The 22,225-nt window shown below is 52.4% G+C and overlaps 1 protein-coding gene across 10 annotated transcripts in view; it reads left to right on the forward strand.

Annotated features, from left to right (window-relative positions):
* The window catches only part of GGT1 (gamma-glutamyltransferase 1), a 56,107-nt gene that overhangs the window by 18,453 nt on the left and 15,429 nt on the right, over positions 1–22,225 (forward strand). For 4 of the 10 annotated variants that reach the window (XM_068910668.1, XM_068910667.1, XM_068910675.1 and 1 more), the window contains exon 1: positions 3,567–4,809. The exons of 1 other annotated variant lie outside the window; for it this stretch is intronic. In XM_068910668.1, coding sequence (XP_068766769.1) covers positions 4,760–4,809 — 50 coding nt within the window. In that variant the 5' untranslated portion in view covers positions 3,567–4,759. Of the gene's footprint in view, positions 1–3,566; positions 4,810–4,854; positions 6,370–8,255; positions 8,262–9,040; positions 10,767–22,225 lie in introns of those variants that run through there. 5 more of the 10 variants (XM_068910674.1, XM_068910669.1, XM_068910671.1 and 2 more) reach the window with 5 other exon arrangements.

Consider the following 22,225-nt stretch of genomic DNA (forward strand, 5'->3'; position numbering starts at 1 on the left):
GGGCTCAGGAGCATTGGCTTTGCCACAGTGTTTATGCAGGTCTCAAACTTCGATGGGCCAAATCCTGAGGGTCCTGCTCCAAGTTTTACTCGACCTTTAACGAGACAAAAGCCTTGACTGTCTCCCTGCTCGTCCCTTCCCTGCTCTAGGGGAGCACCTGCGAGAGGGGAATTAATGTCGACAGATTCTGAGATATTGCTGAGCCCGACTCAGGCAAATCCCCTTGGGAGGGAGCAAACGCTGAGTAAGGACTTCAGGAGCTCATCGGAGAGATACTGGGTCAAGAGAAAATCACTGCGTCGCACTGGGTGCAGCGTTACAGGGTGACGGCGATGGGCAGAGAGGTGTTGCGGGGCGGGTGGGTGGTGGCCTTTCCCCGTCACCCGGCAGCTGGACAGGCGGCTCCGCGTCGGTGGTGCTGCCTGCTCTGTTCCCAGGCATCGCTGAAAGCAGCAGCAGCAGCAGCAGGATTTGTAACGAAGGATCGGTTCAAAGCGAGCTGGCTTTGTGTGTGTCTTATGCTTTATCTCAGAGAGCCAGGAGGAGGACGCGTAACCTGCAGTCTAGACTCGCGCTGGGACGGGGCCACGTGCCACGGCGGCAGGGGAGCCCCCGCGAGCCGGCGGCTCGAGGCACGGTGCCGTTACCCGGGTGCCTTGGCCGCTGCGCGCCACTTGAAAAACCCTGCCGCGGATCCAGTCCTGTGAGCAAACAAAGAGTCGCCGGAGCAGCTCGGCTGCCTCCTGTCTGTGCGCTCGAAAAGCGGGAAGGTATCGCGGCCTGAGCAACCGCAGCCCCCCAGCGCTGGGCTTGAGTTCAGTACGGGGGGCGGCCGGGCGGCGAGGAGAAAATCCTGCCCTATATACGTGTGCGCCTCCAAAGGGCACGTGGCAGCGAGCGGGTGCGTTTCTGTAACCGAGATGGTCCACAGGGTTTGCTCCATTCGGGGGGAGGCAGGAGGTGCTGGAGGGAGAGCAGACCCCCCCCCCCGAGACTGTATCCTCTGCCCAGCCCAAGGAGAGCGAGCGCCGCTGGGTGAGGATGCAAGACCTGGGGGTACCGGGCTACAGGAGCGTCCCACCCGCCCTGTCCTCCTTGCTGTGGCGGCAAGGACCTCTGAGAGCCCTGCGGGGAGAGCGACGGGTTGCGTGCGCCCGTCGAGGGCTGCGGGTCTTCCGCCCGGGTGGCGAGCTGGAGTTCGCTGCGTGGAAGGAGGCTGCCAGGCCTCCTGCGGGCTCCCGCGCTGGCAGCGCCACCGGCACCTCCCGGCCGCGGCCCCAGGGCTGCTCAGAGTTTGCGTGGTGGGGTCGCGGTGCCCGTGGCGCTGCCCCGCTGGAGGAACCAGACGCGCGCGCTCCCCGAGGGCGTCCTGCTCCGTGCGCCGCCCGAGCCGCGGCCACGTTCACCCCGTGTACGCTGAGGGTTGCTTTTTTGACTGTGGTTGCTGGGCTGGAAACGCAATCGATTAGTTAAAGGTTTAAGAAGGGAGAGAGGCGGGAGAGGGCTGTGCTGCCGGGCGCTGCGTTGCCTCCCGCTGTCGGGGCTCCAGCTCTTGCTGTGCCTGCGGAGCAGCCTGTCCGAGCTGCTGTTTCTGGGGCGGGGGGACGGCTCAGAGCCCCTAGCCGGCCTCCTGCCGGGGAGGGAGCCGCGGCCGGGGGATACCCGCTCGCGCGCAGCTTTGCTGCCAGCACAGACTCGCCGCAGCCGGCAGCGCTGCCCCATGTCCTCCTGCCGACCCCCGGACCCAGACCTACCGGCCCCCCCCTTTCTTGCCCCCCAAGCACGCGTGAACCCTTGACTGAATGAAGCACCCCCGAGCTGGAGAAGGTCCGTCCGTCCTCCCACGACAGCGCGGTCTGGGGGAAGGCCGGAAGAGCAGAAACCCCCCGGCGGCAGCGTGGAGCCCACGGAGGTGGGGAGAGGAGGGACGCCCACAGCCTCTGCTGGACTGGGGTCTTGGGGGGTCCCCGGCGCAGCCGTGGCTGGGCAGACAGGCCCTGCTGACGCCCTGCGCTGCACGAAGTGACGGTAGCAACGTCCCATGTAATGTTAATTAGGCCTTAAGCCTTTTCCCCTCTTGCAGCTGAGGCGCTGTTTGCACCCACGGGGCCGTGCCGCGCTGCGGTGCTGCAGGTCTGGGGGTGCATCCGTGCAGCCGTGGCGTTAGACGTGACCGAGACCCGCTGGGAATTTACGGGCGCTGCTCTGCTCGTTCTGAGCAAACTCATCGAGCTCCAGCAGGGCCTGGGGAAGGCGGATTTGCTGGCCTGCGCGTTGCCTGCGTAAAGAGCCTCAACAGCCCGCAGTCCTGTGCTCGCCGTGCGACCGGACAACGCGGCTGCAAGCGCAGGGAAGGTCCCCAGTGCTCCGCGGGGGCGCTGATGCTTCGCAAGGGAAAGGCCTCGGACCTCCCCAGGCGCTACCGAGCTGGTCTGAGACAGGGGAGAGCGTGGAGGAAAGCCCAGCAGGACCTGAAATGCCCCTGGGCATGCGTTCCCCCGGGGAGCCCCTTTTTAACGTCTCTCATAAAAACGTTTCTAAAGAGCTTTTTTTTTTTTTTTAAAAAAAAAAAAAAAGCCCTCCAGAATTTAAGGCTATGGAGCGGAGTTACCGTTTCGTAAGAGAATTAAACGCTCTTAAGCCCAGACAGGAGAGGCTGAAGGCAGCGCCTGGCGCCGCTAAGCCGCTTCTGGAGTTTGCAACTGCTAAGCGTGCAGCTTAGCGGGGCCCCTAGGCAGCTTAGCAGCGGGGCGAGAGCGCCGGGAGCCGGCCCAGGCCTCCCGGGCAGCGGCGCGGCCGGCTGGGCAGAGCGGACCCGCGCGCAGTGGACCGCCTCGTGCCCCGGCCGCCGGGGCCACCCGCTGCTCCCTCCCGCCGAGGCCGGGCAAGGCGCGAGGATGCAGTTCCTCCCTTTTGGTGGGGGGGGTCGCCCCAAAGCCGGGCTGGGGACTGCCGTCCCGCGGGCAGGAGCGGGGCGCACGGCCGGCCAGGGGCAGCGTGTAGCAGCAGGGCACCCGGTACCCTCGCGGCCCAGAGGTCTCCCCCTCCGCGGGAGGTCGCGCCGTGCGGCGCTGGAGAAGGCGCTCGCGAGCCTCCTCTGCTAGGGCAGGATGTTTTTTAAACTCGGGGGCAGTTCACGGAAGCTGCCCCGGGCGAGTGCCCAGCTGTCTCGATTCCTTTCCAGCTCCGCTCGTTTGTCTCCATCTAACTCCAGTGCCGAGAAGACGTCTCGTAGCTAGAAACACCAAGGGCTTAAAACATAGTGGAAGGATGCGACGAGCAGGGCTCAGGGCACAACTGGAGCGTACGAGCCTTCTCCGAAGCGTTTCCTCCTCGTCCCGGGAAGCTTTCCGAGCCGGGTTGTTCCCGGGAGCCCGGGATCACACGGGTGTCCAGAAGCAGGTCTCTTCCAGTCTGCGCTGCCTGAAGGGCTCCCCTGGCTGCTCCGTGCTGCCCGGGAGGCCTCTGGGCCACCGGGAAATCGCTCCCCGTGTAACCAGGCGGAGAGAAAGCCTCCAGGTTGCATTCATGCATCGCATGCAGCATCCAAACCCCAAGGGCCTTGGCCTGGTGCTGGAAAAGAAGTGAAGCCCGTGAGTTTTTCTTCAAGGCTGTTGTTCTAATGTGGAGGGCCAAAGAAAATGAACATAGCGTAAAGGTTTGCATGAGCGGAGGGGAGCAGACCTGGGCAGAGAGAAAGCGCTGGCCGTGCAGAGGGCGGCCTGTGTTGCAGGGGCTGCTGAACTCAGGGCAAAGCTGCTTCATTGCCCCAAACTTGTCCCGAGGCCTGGGGGAACTCCTGGAGACGGTTTCTGAAGGTGCTTTGCCAAAAGAAGGAAGAACGATGGGTCTTCAGCTGCTTTCTCGTACGTACGTAAAAGTGGCCTGAACTTTGCAGCTTTCCTTCTTCCCCCTCTTTTCCTTCTCCTGTTCGCTCAAGTACACAGCCCGCTCGATCTGCTTTGGGGGTCTGCTGCGTCGGCCGCCCGGCTCCTCCGAGGCAGCCCCTCCGCGCCGGCAGCGCTTGCTGCCGCTGGGCTGCTGAGCACAAGGGCGTTTTGGGCTCCTCCGGGGTCAGGTTTGGTTTGGACAACGCCCGCGCGTGCCGCATCTGCCTCGTGCCCCGAGCCGGCCGCTCGCCCCTTGCGCGCGCTGCGGCCGGAGCCTCCGCCAGGCGAGCCGTCGGGTCCGTTCAGCGCGTTGGCCTTTGGAGTACAGTGGCTTTCTCATGCCAGAACAGCAGAGGCCAACGTGCAGCCTTCCACCTTCCCCTCCTTCCTTTCTCACTGTAAAAAAATGCGCCGGCCTTTCCTGCGCTTACCGCAGCAGTTTTGCACAGCTCAGACGGCGTGTGCCTCATTGCATCAGTCCACCCGGATCACTCGTAAGGAATTTCATCCACCCCTCAAAGGAATTGAGGAAGATGAGGCTGGACACGCGTCCTGCCTCTGTGACCGCAGGAAGAAAACCGGAGAAAAGAGAGCGACCGGCTTCGGAGGAGCGACCTGGCGAAAGACGCTGGTAACGGCAGGGACCGAGCGCCCGGCGTCGTCCCACTGGGCGAAGGAGAGGTGTCGGGGCGCCGTTGCCCGGGCCTGCCTGCTCCCCGGCTCCCTTTGAATTCCCTCCCAGCCTGTGCCATCTAGCGCCCAGTCCAAGAAGTGGGACTGACCCAGCCTCTCGCCCGCAGGGGCAGGGCCGGCCGCGCCGGGGAGGTGGCTCTGCCCCGCGACAGGCGCCAAGCCCCCGGCCGGGAGGGATGTGCCGGGACCGCTGCGAGGCCCCGGGGAAAACGCCGCCGAGCTCCAGGTGCGTCCGCCGGGGCGGCGGGAGGGGGGTCGAGGCCGGGCCACGTTACGCTGCAGGTGGGGAGAGGAAGGCTCGGGGAGAGCCGGCCGTCGCTTCCCGGGCGCTGCGGCCCCGCGCTGGGCTCTGGCGCGGCGCGCGCGGGTTTTAACGGGTCAAGACGCTGAGCTCTCTTGGAGCCGAACCGTCCTGTTTGGATGGATTTCAGTGTTGTTCCGAGCCGAGCTCCGTTCGCTTCCTTTAAGCGTGCACCCTCGGCTGCAAAACACTCTGTTTTTCAGTGTAAGTATAGGTTATTGGGCATAATCTTTACGTTGCACCATTTCTTTGCTCAGTTCCTTGTCCGGAGTTGTTATTTTTCAGTGCACTTCTATAGCTGTTGATTTGCCAGCTCGGGTTCTTCGCTCTGCCTCTGTTCTCCTTTTCAGAGAAGTGCTTTTCCTCTCTACAGACCCCGTTTCATTTATAAGCGCTAAGTAAGAGGGAATGAATTAGGAGCGAACAAAATCTTGCTTCCTTCTTGCTGCCTTTTTTTTTTTTTTTTTTTTGGCAAAAATCTGTATGAGAGGTTTGGTGGTGGTGAAAAGAGCTACTCATTCAAGCCCGTCGCTACGTACCTGTACTTGATGTTGCTTCACCCCGGCCAGGCGTTAGCACACGCTTTGCTCTGTGGCGTTTCATCTGCTCGTCTTTGCTCTGTTTCGCAGCCGTTTGCAAGTTGTCCCCAAGCGCCTTGGCCGCTTCCTGGGTCGCCCTCGGCCGGGGGCCGAGGCATGGCTGTCGCGCCCCGCTCCCAGCTTTTGTCCGCCCAAAGTTTACACCGTCCGCGCTTGCCTTGTAGCTTGTATTGGATTGCAAAACGATTCCCTGACGTTTGCTTCCCGGCGCAGCTTAACAGCCGCCTCTGGGAGCCGGTGGGAGAGGTTGTCCGAGGGCCAAACGAGCGCGTCCCTGTTGGCGGGATGACGGCGCGGCGCCGCTCCGCGGGGCGCTGTCGGGGTGGGCCCTGCCTCTCTGAAACGTACATTTTCCTGTTCGTTTATTCTGTCTTGGCGCTGAGGGTGGCTTGGGAGCTCTCAGCGGCCTTTTCGGCCTGGGCGGCGCGGCGGCGGCTCTGGGGCTGGCGCTCGCCGCTCCCCGGCGCCTGCTGCCCCTCGCGGCACCTTTCGCCCCGTGAAGCGACCGATCCCCGACCCCAGGCCGGGGCGTCAGGAAGCCGTGGAAGGATGTTTGCGTCCTGCCGAGCGCGGAGGAGTTCAGCGGGAAGGAAACCCGGCTGGAAACCGAGGCGGCGTTGGTGCGCTTTCCCGAATCGGAGCTTCGTCCTCCCGCCGGCCGCGTGTCACCCGCGGAGGGTCCCCGCGGCGGGACGGGTCCCCGGGCCAGGCGGGTGCTCGGCTTCGGGTTCGGCCCCGGCCGGCCGAACGCGCCGTCCCAGCTGTAATTGCCGTGAGGCGGCTGCCTCGTCGTAATTAGCAGTTGTGCAACTCCGAGCGCCGTTTAAAGAAGCCGCGAGTAACGCAATCCGTCCTGTCGGAAGCAGCGGCTCCGCCGGCAGAAACGGTAGTTAGAAAGCCGGCGCGCGGGGCTGGGCGGCTTCGCGGTGGGGTCCGCCAGGGACCGACGCACGGCCGCAGCGGGATTTGGCTCCGTCGCAGGTTTCACAAAACCCTTTCCAGCTCCTGCAGCTCCCCTGGGACAGGTCAGGCCCCGGGCCAGCGCCCCCGGCGTCAGCCTCTGCCCCGCGTCCAGAGGCGAGCCCGCTGCCCGAGCCCGCGGGCGCCCGCTGCGCGTGCTGGGCAGCCCGAGGGGGCTGTGCCGCCCCGCGGCGAGCTCGGCCCGCCGGGACCCGAGCTGCCGCGTCCGTCCGGGCGGGCGGGTGCCGAAGCCCTTCGGGATGGGCTCCGTCTCCGTGGGCTCGCGCTGCGACTGACGGTCCACGTTCTTCCCTTTTAGGAAGACGTCCCTCGCTGCCACCTTATAGTAGGAAGGCAGCAGTGGGGAAAGGATTATTATTTTTTCTTTATTTTCTTCCTTCCCCTTTTTTTGTATGAAACTTGTGGCCCCCGTGCTGGGAAAGCACGTAATCGGCCAGCGATTTCTGCGTATGCCCTGGGGCTGGTAGAAGATGAAGGTACTTGAGTGCTTTGGTGAAGCAGGCGCTGAGAGGAGCCGGCCCCGTTACGCAGTAGTGCCCACCCCAGGTTCGGGCTACGGCTCAAGGACGTTTTCAGCGAGACAACATCTGGGCTGTGCGATTCCCTCCCAGGGGCAAAGCTATTGGGTTGCGAACAGCCGCGCAGAAGCGAGCCCTATTGCCGGAGCCTCAGCTGGACGAACTGGGAGGCTGGAGACGTCCCAGCGGGACTGCTCGGAGCTGCGGGGAGTAACGTCTTCAGGAGGGAAAATCCCCCTGGTTCCTAGGGGCTGTGGTTGGAGCAAGTGGAGAGTGGGAGGCGCTGAGCCGTTGGGGCAAGGCAGCTGTTAAGTCCCGATTCTCACGTGCGGCAGGAGCTGCCTGGTGGGGCGCGCGTGCGGCGCTGTACGAACGGCCCGGGCGGCGGCGGGGACCCTCTTCCCGGCCCGGCGCGGGCAGGCGGCTCCCGAGCTAAGTCGGAGCCCCCCTGCCCTACACGGCTCTCGCCTCTGGGGTTCGCCCCGGAGCTGGGCTGCCCCGCGGGGGCTGGCGGTGGGGCGCCGTAAAGCGCGTAGCCCCTTTGCGCTCACATGTTGTCCAAAGCCTTCCCGGGAGGCAGCGCAGATCCTTCCCACGCAGCACCCGAGCGGCCGCGGAGGCGGGCGCCAGCCGTACGGCTGCTGCTCCGGCGGAAACCGCTGAGAAAAGGGGCGAGAAGTCGTGAGTGAGGCTGCCCGAGGAGCGCGGCTGGCCCGAGACGCCTGCGCGCACACATCTCCGCCGGGCTCGGCCCCGGGGGCTGCGTTCGCTCCCGCCCGGGAATAACTGCGGAGCCTCGTGGCTGTGCGCGTCTGACCTGCTCCTTGGCTGGACAGGAAGATTTGTGGTGGTCTCCATGGTGGACCTTGGCTCCTCCTGGGAAAACTCCTTGTCCCTCTGATGTTAGGGCTCTCTTGCCTTGGTTAGACTTTAACAGCAATTAGTCACTCAGCAACTTACTATAATAATCTGCAAGTTTGCCATTAAGTGGCAACACTTTGAACTTCTCCCCAGCTCCTCTGCTGCAGTCTAACCTGCTGTCTTTTTTCCCAAGGAGACAGATCCACCTTCATGTTTTATTCATTTCCTGTTTACAGTGGAGGAGAAATCAAAACCATGAGAAACAGCAAAAACAACAACCCACATCGCTGCAGGCTTTGTGCGGTTAGATCACTGTCAGCCCCTGCAGTTGTCGCTTCCAACTGTGTCTGGATTTAATGTATATATCAGACACGCGACAGGGAAGAGAGGCAATGTCTAGCGACGTGCGAAAAGGAAGGTGGGGGAAAGATTCCCAATTCCAGCCCTGGCACTAATTTGCTCTGAAGCCCTGCGCAAGATTTTGTGTCTGTTCCCTTGTCTCTGAAGGGAAGATAGGAATACTTTTCTCGTGTTGGGCTGTAAGGTCCTCTAGCCCTGGCAATAGCTTTAAAGCGCTGTTAAGTAGTAAGAATTGTTGCAACGACCAGAAGAATTTGGCAGTCTGGATGGGCTGTGGAGTTTGGGCATCTCTCTGTAGAGGCGGTGAGAAGCTCAGGCTGTCATTTGGTAGCGGTTTTGCCCGCTCCCACGGCTCTCGTGCCCCTGCCCTCGCGCTGCCCGGGCCAGCTCTCCTCTGGTCCCCCCTCTCTTTACCCCTGGGGACACTGGCCAGGGGCTCAGAGGAGGGGCCACGGCCTGGCAGGCTGCATGCAGAGGCTGTGCCCAGGTCTGCTAGGGATGGGGGCTCGCTCCCCACTAAAACTAAGGGAGCCCAGGTTGTATCCAGTTTACACAAAAAGGCTGGGACCTCACAGCTTGCTTCTCCTACCATCAGTGTCAGTGGAGAAATAGGGGAGGGGGCTATTCTGACTATGTTCCTCCTCTTTGCGCTTCAGATTTGGTTGGAACTTGCCCCACCACTCACCTAGCAAACGTTCAGGCTGTTTCCAAAATGCCCTGTGAAAGGAGCCCTGCACCTCAGGCAAGTGGGGAGCTTTGCCTGGGACAGATGGTGACCGCTGCAGTCGTGGCTGTGCCGCAATACACCTGCCGGGGACGAGGGAGCAGGTTTCTCATTGGATAAGGACACTTGAACAATTCAGCATTGGTTGGTCCTCTTTTGATCCCAGCAGCTCCAAAGCTGAGGCCTCTCCGAAGCAACAGAACAAGCAGGAACAGTTACTGAGATCATGTTTCTGCAGTTTGCTCACTGTTGGCACTGCCCTGCAAATCTTACTTATGAGGAGTAAACTAGCTTGTCCTAGATCTGAAAAATTGTCTTGAGCTGCCTCTCTAGTAGTTAGAAGGGGATCTAGCTCAGACGCGTACCTGCTTTTGATTGCTATGGCACGGTCAGAGCAGGCACAAGTCCTTAGAGTAAATGAGATTCAGGCCATGATTTGGCACATGGGAATGCTCCTACTAGCGCTTTAAGCGTCTCCCTTCCTTGTGCTGCCACAGTGTACATGAACAGGACAGGGGAGATGATCTGGCTGAAAAATAACCTAGGAAGGGGAAAAAGAAAGCTCATTCCCCAATGCAGTTCACCATGAATTGTGCAAGCAACTCTACTTGCAGGAGAGACATTCCCATGTCTCCCTTCCCCACCTAGACCTAAGAACCAGCCGTGGATGCTCCTATTAGCGTGACGTTTCAATGCTATGAGCTGATGGTGTTTATTTGGCTGCGGGTGCGTAGTCCTGCAGACCTCGGTGCCATTGCTGGCAAGTGATGGTAAGTCTACAAGCTCCACTTTGCCAAAACCTGGGACGGCTGCTGCCTTTCTCAGTCACATCAGCTGAGGAGACACTTATGTCATCTGTTAGACTTGACATCTCCTATTATACAGCTATACTACAGATATTTGACCAATAGTTTATAAGCTCTGAGTCTGTCAAACCTTGTCCTAATGCACGATACAGCCTTTTACAATCAACAAACCCTTCCGTGAAGAATCAACAAAACTGTAACAAAGGAAGTTGAAAATGAATTATTTTTCCTTTGGAGAGCAGTGGTACATCCTTGAGAGATTTCCTCTCCATCCGCAGGCTACAAGACTTCCTCTGATGGAGAAGGGCAGGATGTATCTCTCAGGAGCATCCTAGGTCAGTGTCCAGGACAACACCTTTTATGGGATGCATGTTCCTTCTCCTCCGCAAGGCCCCTGGCCCCTCTAGCTGCAGTGCTGGGCTGCCCTCCAGCATCAGCATCAGCATGCTGTGAGGAGTGCAGGAGCAGGGCTTTCCCCAGCGCTGTGGACAGGAGGGTAACAGTGCCCTAATGCAGAGGGTGTCCTTCTCAGCGAGGGCTTGTGCCTTGGGCAAAGCCAGCAACTGGCAGAATATTGTTCCTTGCATGAAGAAAAGAAATGATTTTTCCAGTGTAGATTGACTCCTGGGACTACCCAGCATCAAAGTATCATCCCCATTCAAATTAGATCTTTCCTCGCTCCCCACGCTGTGTGCTGTTCCCTTTACGGCACAGAAAGTATGTGACTGCTCTGTTCTCAGCTTGCCCTGTGAGCCAGCAATTCTTCAGGGACGGGGAGGGGGAAGGGTGACATGCCTTTGGTGTTCAAAGATATGAGTTCTTTACATCACGTGCTCACCTCCCTTTCTGACCACTCCCATATATAAAGTCTTGCTGCCACTCAGCTTTGCATGACCGATCTTGGTTTTGAAACCTTGCTTCTGGGAATCCTTGAGGAATAAGGGGCAAGAGGGCAGAAAGCGCAGAAGCACCTTCTTTTGGTGTCACTAGCAGAAGGAGAACTACACCCAGGAAGAAGAGAGTTTTCAAAGAAGTGAGTAATCTGTGTGATTTTATTTCTCATCTCTGTATTTTGGTGGGATTGGAGCATGAAATATAGCAGTTATTTCTTTCCTTCTGTTACATGTCTTTTCAGCTCTTTAATCACATTTGTATCAAGGTGTCTTTCTTTCATGAGCTTGCAGGCTCAGGTTTGAAGAGCAAGAGCATGTCTCTTATAGGGATTGCCAGATCTTGACCTACTGTGTCATTTTTGGTTTCTCTTAAGTCACTTCCGTATGGATGAAGGCCAAGTCATAGGCAGCAGAGTCTCTGTCCAGACAACCTGACAGCCGCGGATCATCCATTAGGGGATTTACTGATCAGCGCTATGGCTTGATAGCGCCAGTGGCATATGAACTGATGATGATAAGAGGAACTGTGTTTACTGACTGAGGTCAGAGAACAGAGCTGAGAGTCTAGTAATCTGGCATCTTTATCAATTCTGTCAATATAACTGATGTACAGCTTTGGGCAAGCTATCTTAATGTCTGCAAGACCCTTGCAACCCTTGAAAGTGCCCTACCTACTACCCAGCATGGTGTTGGGTCATCATTCCTTATTGGGCTGGAAAGGTTGATATTTAGGGTCATAAGACTGAGTTGCACAATTTGTCTCTGGTTATAGTACGGGTGAGGTGGCATGCTGAGGGGAGAAGTGCCAGTTTAGCAGTCAGTCTGACACAGGAAAGACTCTCAAAACTACCAGAGAGGTCAGGGCTGTGCAAACAGTGCAAGGCAGATGACACGGGGTCCTGAAGGATAGAAGTTCTCAGACTTCAGTAGATGTCCCACTGCAAGCAGTCTTCTGCAGAGAAGCCTGGGTCTAAGCAGTGGGCTGAAATCTATGCATCTTGCATACCTCCTCTTTCCACACTGTTCTGTGCTCCTAAGTGCTAGCTTGGAAAATGCAGACCCTGTTGGGATGGGAGCTCAAGCAGGTTTCTTGAGTTGTAGCAAAGGGGAAGGCCAGGGGGTGGGTGCAGAGCCAGAATGGCTGAAGCGACACTGGGAGGGTGCTGGCGTGTCCTCCAGAGGCACAGTGGAGTGGCAGTGGTGAGAGAGATACCTTCAGCTAAGGGCAGAGGAGAACATACAGCTCCTGATGCGGAGATTGGGAAAGAGATCTTACTCCTAGTGTCGTGTGCTCAGCAGAGCAGGCATCAGGGGATTAGTGGTGCATGAGGAAACTGGCTTGTGAAGCAGAAAGATACATCCTGAAATAAACCAAGCAGGCCATGCTTGACTCTTCTCGTAGAAATCTCTATTGCAGGGAACTATCAAGGGCAACTGTATTTGTGTGAGAAGGGGTAGATTCTGCTCAGGACACAGAACATGACATATGAAGCACTGGCACAGCCCCAGGAGACTCTGTACTTATTACAGGAACAAAAAGAATATCCCTTTCATTTATGTGCTTGGTTTGGCTCTTTCCTGTGCTACAGTATCTCCACCTTACGCTGATTACTAACCTGCCGAGCCCAACACCACCTGTGACCGCTCTGGTGGAAGAGTTGCAACATCCTCTGGTGAAAATCCACCCTGTTCCTGTATATCTGTTTTCTCTGTGCGTTGCAGCTCCTGTAGTATATGAAAAGCAGGCTCTCTGGGACCAGGGCTATTCTCTTTATTCTAGCCCAGGGTCCCAGTGGTGGGCTGGATTTCCTGGTGCAGATCTCTTCAACAAGCAGCACAGTGAGCATGGGCACTCCAGGAGACACCAGATTATTCACACTAGGTCCATGGCAACTATGACACTCAGCTATCATACAGTCTTTGATATATAAAATTTAGCAAAAGCAGATGAATTTAAGCAGGTAGCTATGACCTTTTTTGGTTGAGAACCGAGCTCTTTTCCCAGTTCTGCTGAAGTCTGCGGAAACGTCTTCTGTGAACCCAGCTCTGAGTCCTTTTGCTATTTTGGAATCTCTTTCTTTCATGTCCACGTGCTCTACGGTGCATAAAATAAACAAACAGCTGCTATGGCACAAAACATTAAACAAACCCTCTGACAAGGACTAAGAAAACCTGTGATCTGAGAGCTCCAAGGTGGGTGCAAAGGAAGAGCCATGAGGCCAGCAGCACCAGTCAGGCTAAACAAGAGAAAACCTCCAGCCTAGAGACTGGGCATCATTTTTTTGTTTTTCCTTTATTCTCCTCCTTGTCTACTCTTTACTCTTTTCTGTCCTATCTGCTTCTTTCATTCCCTCTTCCTCTCTCTTTCTCTTCCATCAGTCTGGTGCTCCTTTTTTTCCTCACGTTATTCCCTCTTCTTCTCCCCTCTTTTCCCCCAGGAGCCCTCTCCCCTCATTTAGTCCAGAATGGTGAGGTTGAGGGAAGCCCTGTGGGACTCTGTGTTGCTGAGCCTATGGGCTATGGGGAAAGGTAGGTCTGTTAGCTGCAAAAACAGTCCCTCTGGTGATCTGAGAGAAGGTTTGCAAAGACGAACGGGCTTCATAAAGCTGACAGAGAAATGGTACAGATTATTACAGGTTTTGGAAACTGTAGAGCTTAACATAACATTTAGGAGTAAAGACTGAGTTTTGGTACCAGAAAGGTGATAAATATAATAGCAGAAAGGTGACAGAAGAACAAAGTTTGTGATCAGAGGAGTGTCACGCTTTTCTGGAAGGTTTGCATTTATTGTCAGATAGGGCTTGAAATGAGATGAGGTTTAATGAGTTAACCTTTGTTACTATTACGTTCAACTTTGACATACCGAGTTGCTATAGAAAGGCACAGACCATCTTGAACAGAAAACAGGAATTAAAGTTAAGATCCTTTATCATCAAGATCAAAGAAATGTTCTTACAAACCAAAATCCCTCTATAAAGTTGTTACTTCTTGCATGCTCACATCCTCTTCTGCCTAGCAGAGCACGATGACACAAATATAGAAGGTATTCTCTCAAGGAAAGCTCAAGAAATAGCTTTTGAGATGACCCTTCTTATAACCTAAGCCATCCCATCTACATATCAGTAAACCTGTCACAATACTTTTGGGTATCTTATACCACTGGCTAATCATCAGTTCATTTAGACTTATATCCTTTATACATCTGGAATATCATTAGGATCATAATAGCCTTACAAAAATTTTATCAGAATTCACTGGGATTGTAATAACTTAAATATTAATATGCCTGTGGCATGAATCCTTGGTGTTAGAAAAGAACAGCCTCAAAAGGCTTTATCAAAACTTTCCCCTTTTAAATATATTTCAGTTGCCTTTGTCAAAGGCAAATCATTGCTCCTGTATGGCAATCAACAAAGCCTCCAGCCGCCTCAGAGCCCCATCAGCTGTGGTACCACAACAGTGTCTCAGTAACACCGCTACAGCTACCTGGTGGGTAACAGGAGCTAAACAAAACTGGCCCATGTGACTGGAAAAAAAGGGTTAATAAACCTCTACATTTACCAGTTATCTTTCATTACCTGGCTTTTCTTTGCCCCAGGGAGGAGCATGCACCTTTGGCTGATTATGGGAAACCAGGCATCTTAAAATGAGCGCATAAGGGCTAAGTGGTTCCTTCCTCTTTGATTAGGTAGACTATAGCAGGAGCAACTCTCACCAGGAGCGAAGGAGGTGCTTCGGCTATGAACACACCTCTGTTTATTTATCTTTAGCTTTAAAAGTGGGCTGTTGCGTCCCTGCCCTTTGTCAGCTTAATCCATTGTGGGCCAAGTAACTTTTCCGCTTCTTAAAGTATCTTTTCTCTTTGGGGTCTCCTCTAGTGCCCTGTTTTCTAGGGCTTTTTCAGCACAGATACTTTTTTTTTTTTTAATCAGTGTTTCTGGCATGATGTTTAGCTAAAACTAGGGCCATCTATTACTTGTGCCTGAACGTTTCTGTGGTGGGACTCCATTACTTCTGAACCCTAAAGCTGAAGAGAAAAACCTCATCTTAGTCTGGGTGATCAAATCCTCTCCTCAGAGTGGAATTCAAGGTCCCTTTTCCAGCCTTACTGTTCTGCCTACCAGGGGAGGCAGGTATGTGAGGCAAAGTACTATCAGTGCAGCTATATTTAATTTGGGGGGGGGGGGCACAAACAGAAATCTGTGGCTGATTAGTGATACTTTCACTTGCTCTGAATCTTGCTGAGGGTGTGAGTGGGACATCCTTGTACAGCCCTGGTAAGCAGGTGGTTTAGAGGATTACTGAGAAAACAAGAGCTCTTCCTTATAGACAAGGACTATTTGAGGCCTCTTTAACACTCTGAGGCAAACAGGGAAAAGTTGTCAAGGGATTGCCCTCATCCCTTGGGAGTAAGAGGCCTCATCACCCTGGATGTGCGTATGTAGCACACTGCAATGGTGCCTTCAGTGAGGACATGCCTTTAGACTAGGATAGGAAAAAGGAGTCAGGTCAAGTTTAATCTGTGACTGCCTGTCACCAGGAAGGGCCTTGGAGTTGCTGAAAGCATTGAGGCAGAAGGGCGGGTGTGGTCAGAGCGATTGCTTTGGTACGTTAGGGGGGAAGCGTAACGTAATCTTTTAGGGTTCAAATCCCGTGTTATGTAGTTACTTGCTGCCAGACAGCAGATACCTTTCATGGTTAATACCGGGGAGTAGTGTCAGCAGCTCTGTTGTAGGTAACTGTGGATGTCCAGCACTGATCTCCTCCAGGATGCGCACTGGTAACAGCAGCACAGTGCTGCTCTGTGCGGCTCACGTACTGCAGGCTGGTGTTCGCTGCCATCCCTGTTCTGCTTCATGCCTAGTGGGAAGAAGACTTCACTGCTTACTAAGGTCCATCTGTTACTGAGCACTCAAAATATTATCTTATGCTGATATTCGGATGATTTTGGATTGCTACGTTGTTACGTTAAGAGAGGAAAGGCTTCCTCATGACAAAATAGCTGAGCTGGAAAATGAGGATATTTCATAACAGTATCTGTTCCAATAATGCATTAATGAAGGTATCCGGAAACAGTGACTTTGGATTGCATTTCCTCCAATAAAAAGGAGGAGTGTGAATAGGAGGTGTGGTTGCCTGATCTGTCTTGTCAACAGTCTGGTGTTGCCTCATGAAATTCCAACAGACAATCATTAAGGAGTGAGGGAGGAAGTAAAAAGAGAAACTGCCTAGAAGTGCCTTCAGGTTGCTTGATGTGTTTCAGGATCTGCCGAGTTCCTTGTAAGGGCAGTGAACACGTTGCTTGATGCACTGACGTGCTTCTTCAGCAGATGGGACAAAGGGAGGGGACGTGCTGCTGCTCATGTTTCGATGTAATACTGCATGCAAATTTTCTTCAACATGTTGAAGTTGACCATGGCGTGAACATCACCTGGAGAAAGAGATGGCAAGCCTCACAGAAGGAATTTTTTTTTTAATGGGTTGAGGTCAACAAGGCAATCATGCACCTGCATTAACTATGGGGTTTCTTTTAGAGGGATGGCTTTGTTAATTTAAACATGCAAGGTTGAGTTATAACAGGACAATCTATTAGACTAATAGATAGACAGAGATATGTGACAATTCCCAAAGACTATATACTACTGAAATGAGATAGGTGAATATTTTGCTATGCACATGTTAACACTATCAGAAGCACTAAGTTGGTTTCTCAACTTTCTGTGACCCCATCGTCAACTTGTGCATAAGTGAAAGAGTAACTTGCCGTGGAGTGCCCAACTTGTTCCAGCTCTGTGCTGGTAAGAACGTGCCACAGATGAGACTACACTGCCCTTGAACAAGGGCATAGGAATTTGCTTAATTCTGATGGCTCACTGTTATAGAACTTGCCTTTCAACAAGGGGAAGCAAAGAGTAACAGTTGGATAGCTATAATTTCAACCAGGGAATTACAGCTAGCAGCCTTTCCCAACCAGCACACACTCTCCCAGAGATGAATATGGTGACAGAAGACTCTGTTCTGCCCTAAACCTACCTCAGGGACATAATTTTATGACCCTCAAATTGCTATTAAGCATCAAAGCTGGTACCATCATGCCAATGTGGTTAGTAACATATGAAAAGGGTTCAGTTTGGCAATTGTATGTTAAATTCCCCTAAAATTATGCCTTATTTAATATTAAAGGTATGAAAGACTGAAAGCACAGTTCGTTTTAGGGCAGAGGACAGATTCCCCCCCCCCCCCCCCCAAAAAAAAAAAAAAAAAAGATAGATTGTGTTGGCACAGTTCCTGTGATAATCTTGCCTCTGGAGCATTGCGAGTCTCATGTCTCATATATCAAATTAGATATGGTGAGAGCAGTATGTATTACCAACTGAATATAGCCTGGACCCTGAAGGTGTATTTTAGACTGGCCAGTAGAAACAGCAGATACATCAAATCCTTCTGAGCCTGCAGATTGTTTCCTGTGCCAGTCTCTACTTTCCAGAAAGCTTCCCCTTTTGCTCAAAATTACTTGTACAATAGCAATACAGCTGGAGGGACCAGCCCTCTTGATGCAATGTCTTGAAGGGGGCGTTTGAAAGTCCGGTTTGAAAGATGGTCATGCATTAAATCCCTTCCAACTCTCTCGAGGCTGGAATACTTATGTTTTATATTAATGATTTTTGTTAAATGTAAATGCTATACAGAGTTCCATTTTGTTGCTATTCAGAATAGCAGTAGCGATAGTAGTTTTAAGCACAGAAAGCATAGCTAATGTTCCCCAAAACTTTTGCTGTTGGAGTTGGGTGAAAGTTTATTAATGGTTCATTTTAATGTAGCCACCATCCTTCTGATATAACTAAAGACACAGTGGATCAAAGGTTGGAGTGGGGCAGAGGGGCCAGACAGGTTTGGAAATGAGACATTAACCGCTCAACTGAACCTGCTTGCTAAAGCAAACGACAGCATCTAGTGGTGGTGCCGTGCACCCTGGCAGACTCTGCTTCACCCTGGGTTTGCAGGACAGCCTGCTGGCTAGCCATTGAGCTTGGGAGATGTGGGCTTGCATCCTTGCTGCACCCGTGTTTCAGGCAAGCTGTGATTAGCCTGTGCTGCATTTCGGAGGGGCGTGCAGCCCTTGGGAAGTGAATTAGTTCAAAGCTGGCTCTGATGTTTCTAGCAAGTCACATACAGCAGAATTGACATAAGCTTTAGCAGCTGAGTCCTTAGAGTTCAAAGGTAGTTTTTGCGGCTCATCACCTTGAAGCTGGGTTGCTATGAGGGTTTATGCTATGCTGCTCAATGCCAGATGCACTTCTGAGCTGCAACTGCACTTCTAGACTTGGTATAAACCGACATGTAGGGTTGTTGCTTAAAAGCCTCAGTGAGGCTTAGCGATGGGGGGCAGGTTTCTTCATCCCTAGCTGTCTGCTCTGCCATGCTCCCTACCAGAGGGTGCTGCTTTTGGAGCAGGGTGGCAGAACAGGCAGCGTCTGAGCCGTCGTTTGTCAGACCCGAGATGGAGGGCAGCTTAAGGCAGCGTTTGGCTGTGAGCTGTGATTGTTGAGGAACAGCGATGTGAGCTGTTCAGCTGCTCCTGCAGTGGAGGTGGTCACGCTGGCCACGGGGTACTCCTGCCACAGGCAATCACAGCCAGATCTGTTGGGGCATGTGAGTCTAGGACACATTTCAGATTCTGTCTCTTTGTGATCCGCCCTGGTGCTGTTTGGTTTGGCAAGAGGGGTGGGAGGGTAAGCGACTACACGGAGATGGGAGCAGGTTTCTGCTTAAGATGACCACATATCTGCTCAGGTGCTTAATCAGAGCTAGCGAATAGGTGTAGGGAAACTTGCATTCACACTACCGTAGTAGCTGAGTCCAAGAACAAAGAATGATTCTGCAGGTCATGCACATCCTTTGTGAGTGCTAAAATATGCATGTGAAAAGGTGTGGGTTCTTGACTCTTCATCTAGTCAATGACTACTTTACACATTCCTCTGGTACTGTGAATTCAAACATAATGAGTTTCATTGGGTTAATCCCCCGTGAGCAGAGCAGTACAAACATCAAATAGCATGGAATGCTAAGGAGAGTTTTAAATGGTTACTGCTAGTGCTACAAGGGCATATTGCCACTAAAAAGGGGTTCACTCCTTGAGAAAGGATTTCAAATGTGTCAGTAAATAAAGATCTGGGGGAAAGGACAGGACGGACCTGCAAATGCTCTTCAAAGGTAAGGGGGAATTAGAAATGACCCTCATCAAGCCATTACCCCTGGTCTGTAAGTGCTGTGTGGGATTCCTTATATAACAGAACATGGGACAATTAGACTTTTTAAATATATCGGATGAAAGGTTGCCAAAAGAGAATGATAATACCTGACTGCTCAGCCTGAGTAAGCCTGTGTCTAATAAACAGCTTCTAGTTTAATGGAGGCAGAGCATGCAAAAACATCTTTTACAAAGTGTGGGAGAATAAAACTGTTTTAATGAAACATCTTGATTATAAATTGGGAGTGTAACAGTGATGTTCTGAATGAATTTATATAGCTTTGTTTTAGTAACTTTGCATTTTTAAGATTGAACTTTTTATTCTAACTCCAGGTTTGGATTTCTGGGAGGTCCCCAACTAGAAAACATTGTGAAAACCACGTGAAATTGGTCATTTCTCACTTATTCCACCTTTCTGCCTTTCTCCATTTGTTAATATATGCTGAAGTCACTTAAAATAAAAAATGTTGGATTTGAAGCTAAAATTTCTGCAGGAAAACATGAAACCTTGAGAGTTCTAGGGTAGAAAAGTTGCTTCAGGAAGAAATTAGCGTCTCTTGCCCAGTAACTGAGTTTATACTGGACAGAATAGACTACGTGTCATCAGCTTTCAGAAAACCTAATTGCTATGGAGGAGTTGCGAGTCTTGATTACAGGAGCTCTTTGAGAGCTGCATACCTGAAAACCAGCTGAAACAGCCTGCTTTTTTTCAGGGGCCTTGCAGCTGAACTTGCGTTGACTCAATTCAGTTCAGGGTGGATTATCTCTGGCTTTGTATCACCCTTTTAAGTAGGGACTGCTGATCTTCACTTTCTCCCTAAAAATGTATCTGTACACATAGAGCCCTCAATGCCAGGTTTAAAGAGGGTGTTAAAGGCTTAATCTGAGCTTGAGGGGAGGGAGGCAGCAAGCAGGGTAGTGCAGATTGGGAGGTGCTATCTATGAGAAAGGCTTTTAACTGTGTTGAATGGAATTACTACATTCCCCTAATAGGGAAGGAGGGTAGACCCAGTGCTGGAGGACTGCCAGCCCCAGGCAGCCCCAGTGGCTAGATCTAAATTTTCAAGCCTCTTTGGGCTCCTTCATGGCTTGTCTGAACTCTGCTTTAGTTCCCTTATCTCTGTGGTAGAGATGAAGACGGCATAAGACTCTTCAACTTAAAACTTAAATATCTCCTGATGGAAAAAACCAAGAGTTTAGTAATTTTAAAATCCACTTTAATACGAGAGCATAGCTTCTATCTCATTGTGTGCCCAAGAACTGACTCAGACTTAAAATATCTGCTTGTTTTGAATTCAAGATAATTCAGTATTTGAGTTACAGATTTCTACAGAGCTGCTTAAGACTAGAATCAGGAGTGATTTCCTTAGAAAGGAGAGGTGGTTGTTAATAACATAGCCATTACACAACATCATGTGGACAAAATAGAAATAGTTAAGGAAAAATGACTGCTAGCCCCCATGAAGATCAGTATCAGATAGGAGATTTCTACTCAGGGAAGCTTTTCTGTCCACCTGCATGGTTGCTGGCAGAACCAGAGTCCTGATCAGAGGCATCCTCGTGACTGCTACTACAAGTTGTAGCGAAAGGCCTGAGGGAAAAAGTATTTAGCACATGAACTTGTAGATTAGAATCTCAAATAGCTTAGCTTCTTATCTTCCTGTGATAACTACAGGGCAAGGCTGCAGCAGAAGATAGGAAAGTCAGATCTCTGTGTGTGGAGTACAGGACATCAGGCACAGGGCAACAAACCCTGTTCTTTTGGAATCACTCTTAAGAGGAGAGCGCTCAGGGAAGCTTGTATCTAGCCTAATAAAGCCATAGAAGAGCAGGAGTGAATGTGATCTTGAACAAAGTTAAAGCTCTCTGCCATTTGGGCTAACTCAAACCTGTCAGTTGGTAGAGATGTTGCATTGAAGCCTTCCCAGTTCTGTCCAAGAGTAAAGGTATGCATGGCCTGCAACCCTTGTCCACCTCTGCTCTGGGACTATTTGTGGTGAGATGCGAAGGCCTCTTTACAATTGGAGAGCTCTAGCCTGGTAGGCAGGAGGTGGCTTTGACGTTACGGCTCTGTTTGTAATCTTTACCCAATTCTTGTTGTGTAATGTGTTTATACCTTGGCCTTTGGGTGGTTATGGCATCTGTTAGCCTGCTGGAAGCAAAGACTTGCAGATTGCGTAATGGAGGAGTGTTCATGCAGAATTTTGGTTAAACTATGTGGTTAAAGTTTTAGCCATTGCCAGATAATGTTTTCTTTGCTGCTTCACTCAAGAACGAGGCAGGGCCTGACCTTGCCCGGCCTCTTTTCTATCCCTGGTATCCACAGTTCTCTCTTCCCTGCTCTTGGCCTGGCACCCCAACCCCTCTCCCTTTCTTTCAGTTCTCTTGGGGCTTTTCCTGACCTTAGGAGGTTCCTCTTCTCTATGGCACTTCCCAGCCCTGTCAGGCAGAGCTGCTCAGACCCTGTGTCCTCTGTCTGATGCTAGCTAGCCCCCCTCCTTGGGGGGGTGGTCTTTTAATTCAAAAATAATAGTATATTTAAATAAGGTTATGAAGACTGTGACACATCTGAATATAACTCATTTGGGTTGCTCATCCAGGTGTAACTCGACTTGCTGTTCCTGCCTTTCTGTCCATATAAACTAAGACAGAGTATCAGGCTTGGTTTTAAATTTCTTGGTTAGCATTGGCCTTTGGGCCTCTACGAAAATATGAAGCAATCATATTGCCTTTAATGGCCTTATAGCCCCTCTCTCTTGAAGGCCCGTTGCCACTGCCAAGCAGCACTGTGTGACTGCAGTGCAAGGTTTCAAAGGGCTGGATTTGGCAAAGATCTGAAGGTTAAAACGAACCTCAGAAGACAATAGGCAGGGGAGTCTGAGCCTCAGGTTGTGTGCCTGCTGGCAGGCATGCAACGATTGTTCTGAACACTCCTGGAAATAAGCTGTAGCGGAGACCCGACTTTTGAGCAGAGGCTATTCCTATAATGCACCTGGCCAGGACACAGGGCAAATAAAGATAGGTTAGAGCACGGATATCTGCAGGCTCCTGGTCTATCTCCCGATTGCCGCATGACAAACAAAGTGCCTATTTGGCTCTCTGCTGTGCCCCAGCTAGGAAGGCAGTAAGGTCTGTGCAAGGGATGCCTCCCACTGGGACTGGGCCCCAAAAGAGGTCAAGGAGCTTATGGGAATTCACCTGGAGGCCAAGGTAGAGAGGACGGTTCTCACCTGAGCTGGCTCTCTCTGCTGTTGCAGAAGAGAAAGCTGCAGACCTTTAGATCTTGCATCTGCTTCTTCCCCAGCAGGATCAACCTGATACAGATGCACTTTTACTAGGAGTGTTCAC

Source organism: Struthio camelus, chromosome 17, assembly GCF_040807025.1.
Source record: "Struthio camelus isolate bStrCam1 chromosome 17, bStrCam1.hap1, whole genome shotgun sequence".
NCBI lineage: Eukaryota > Metazoa > Chordata > Aves > Struthioniformes > Struthionidae > Struthio > Struthio camelus.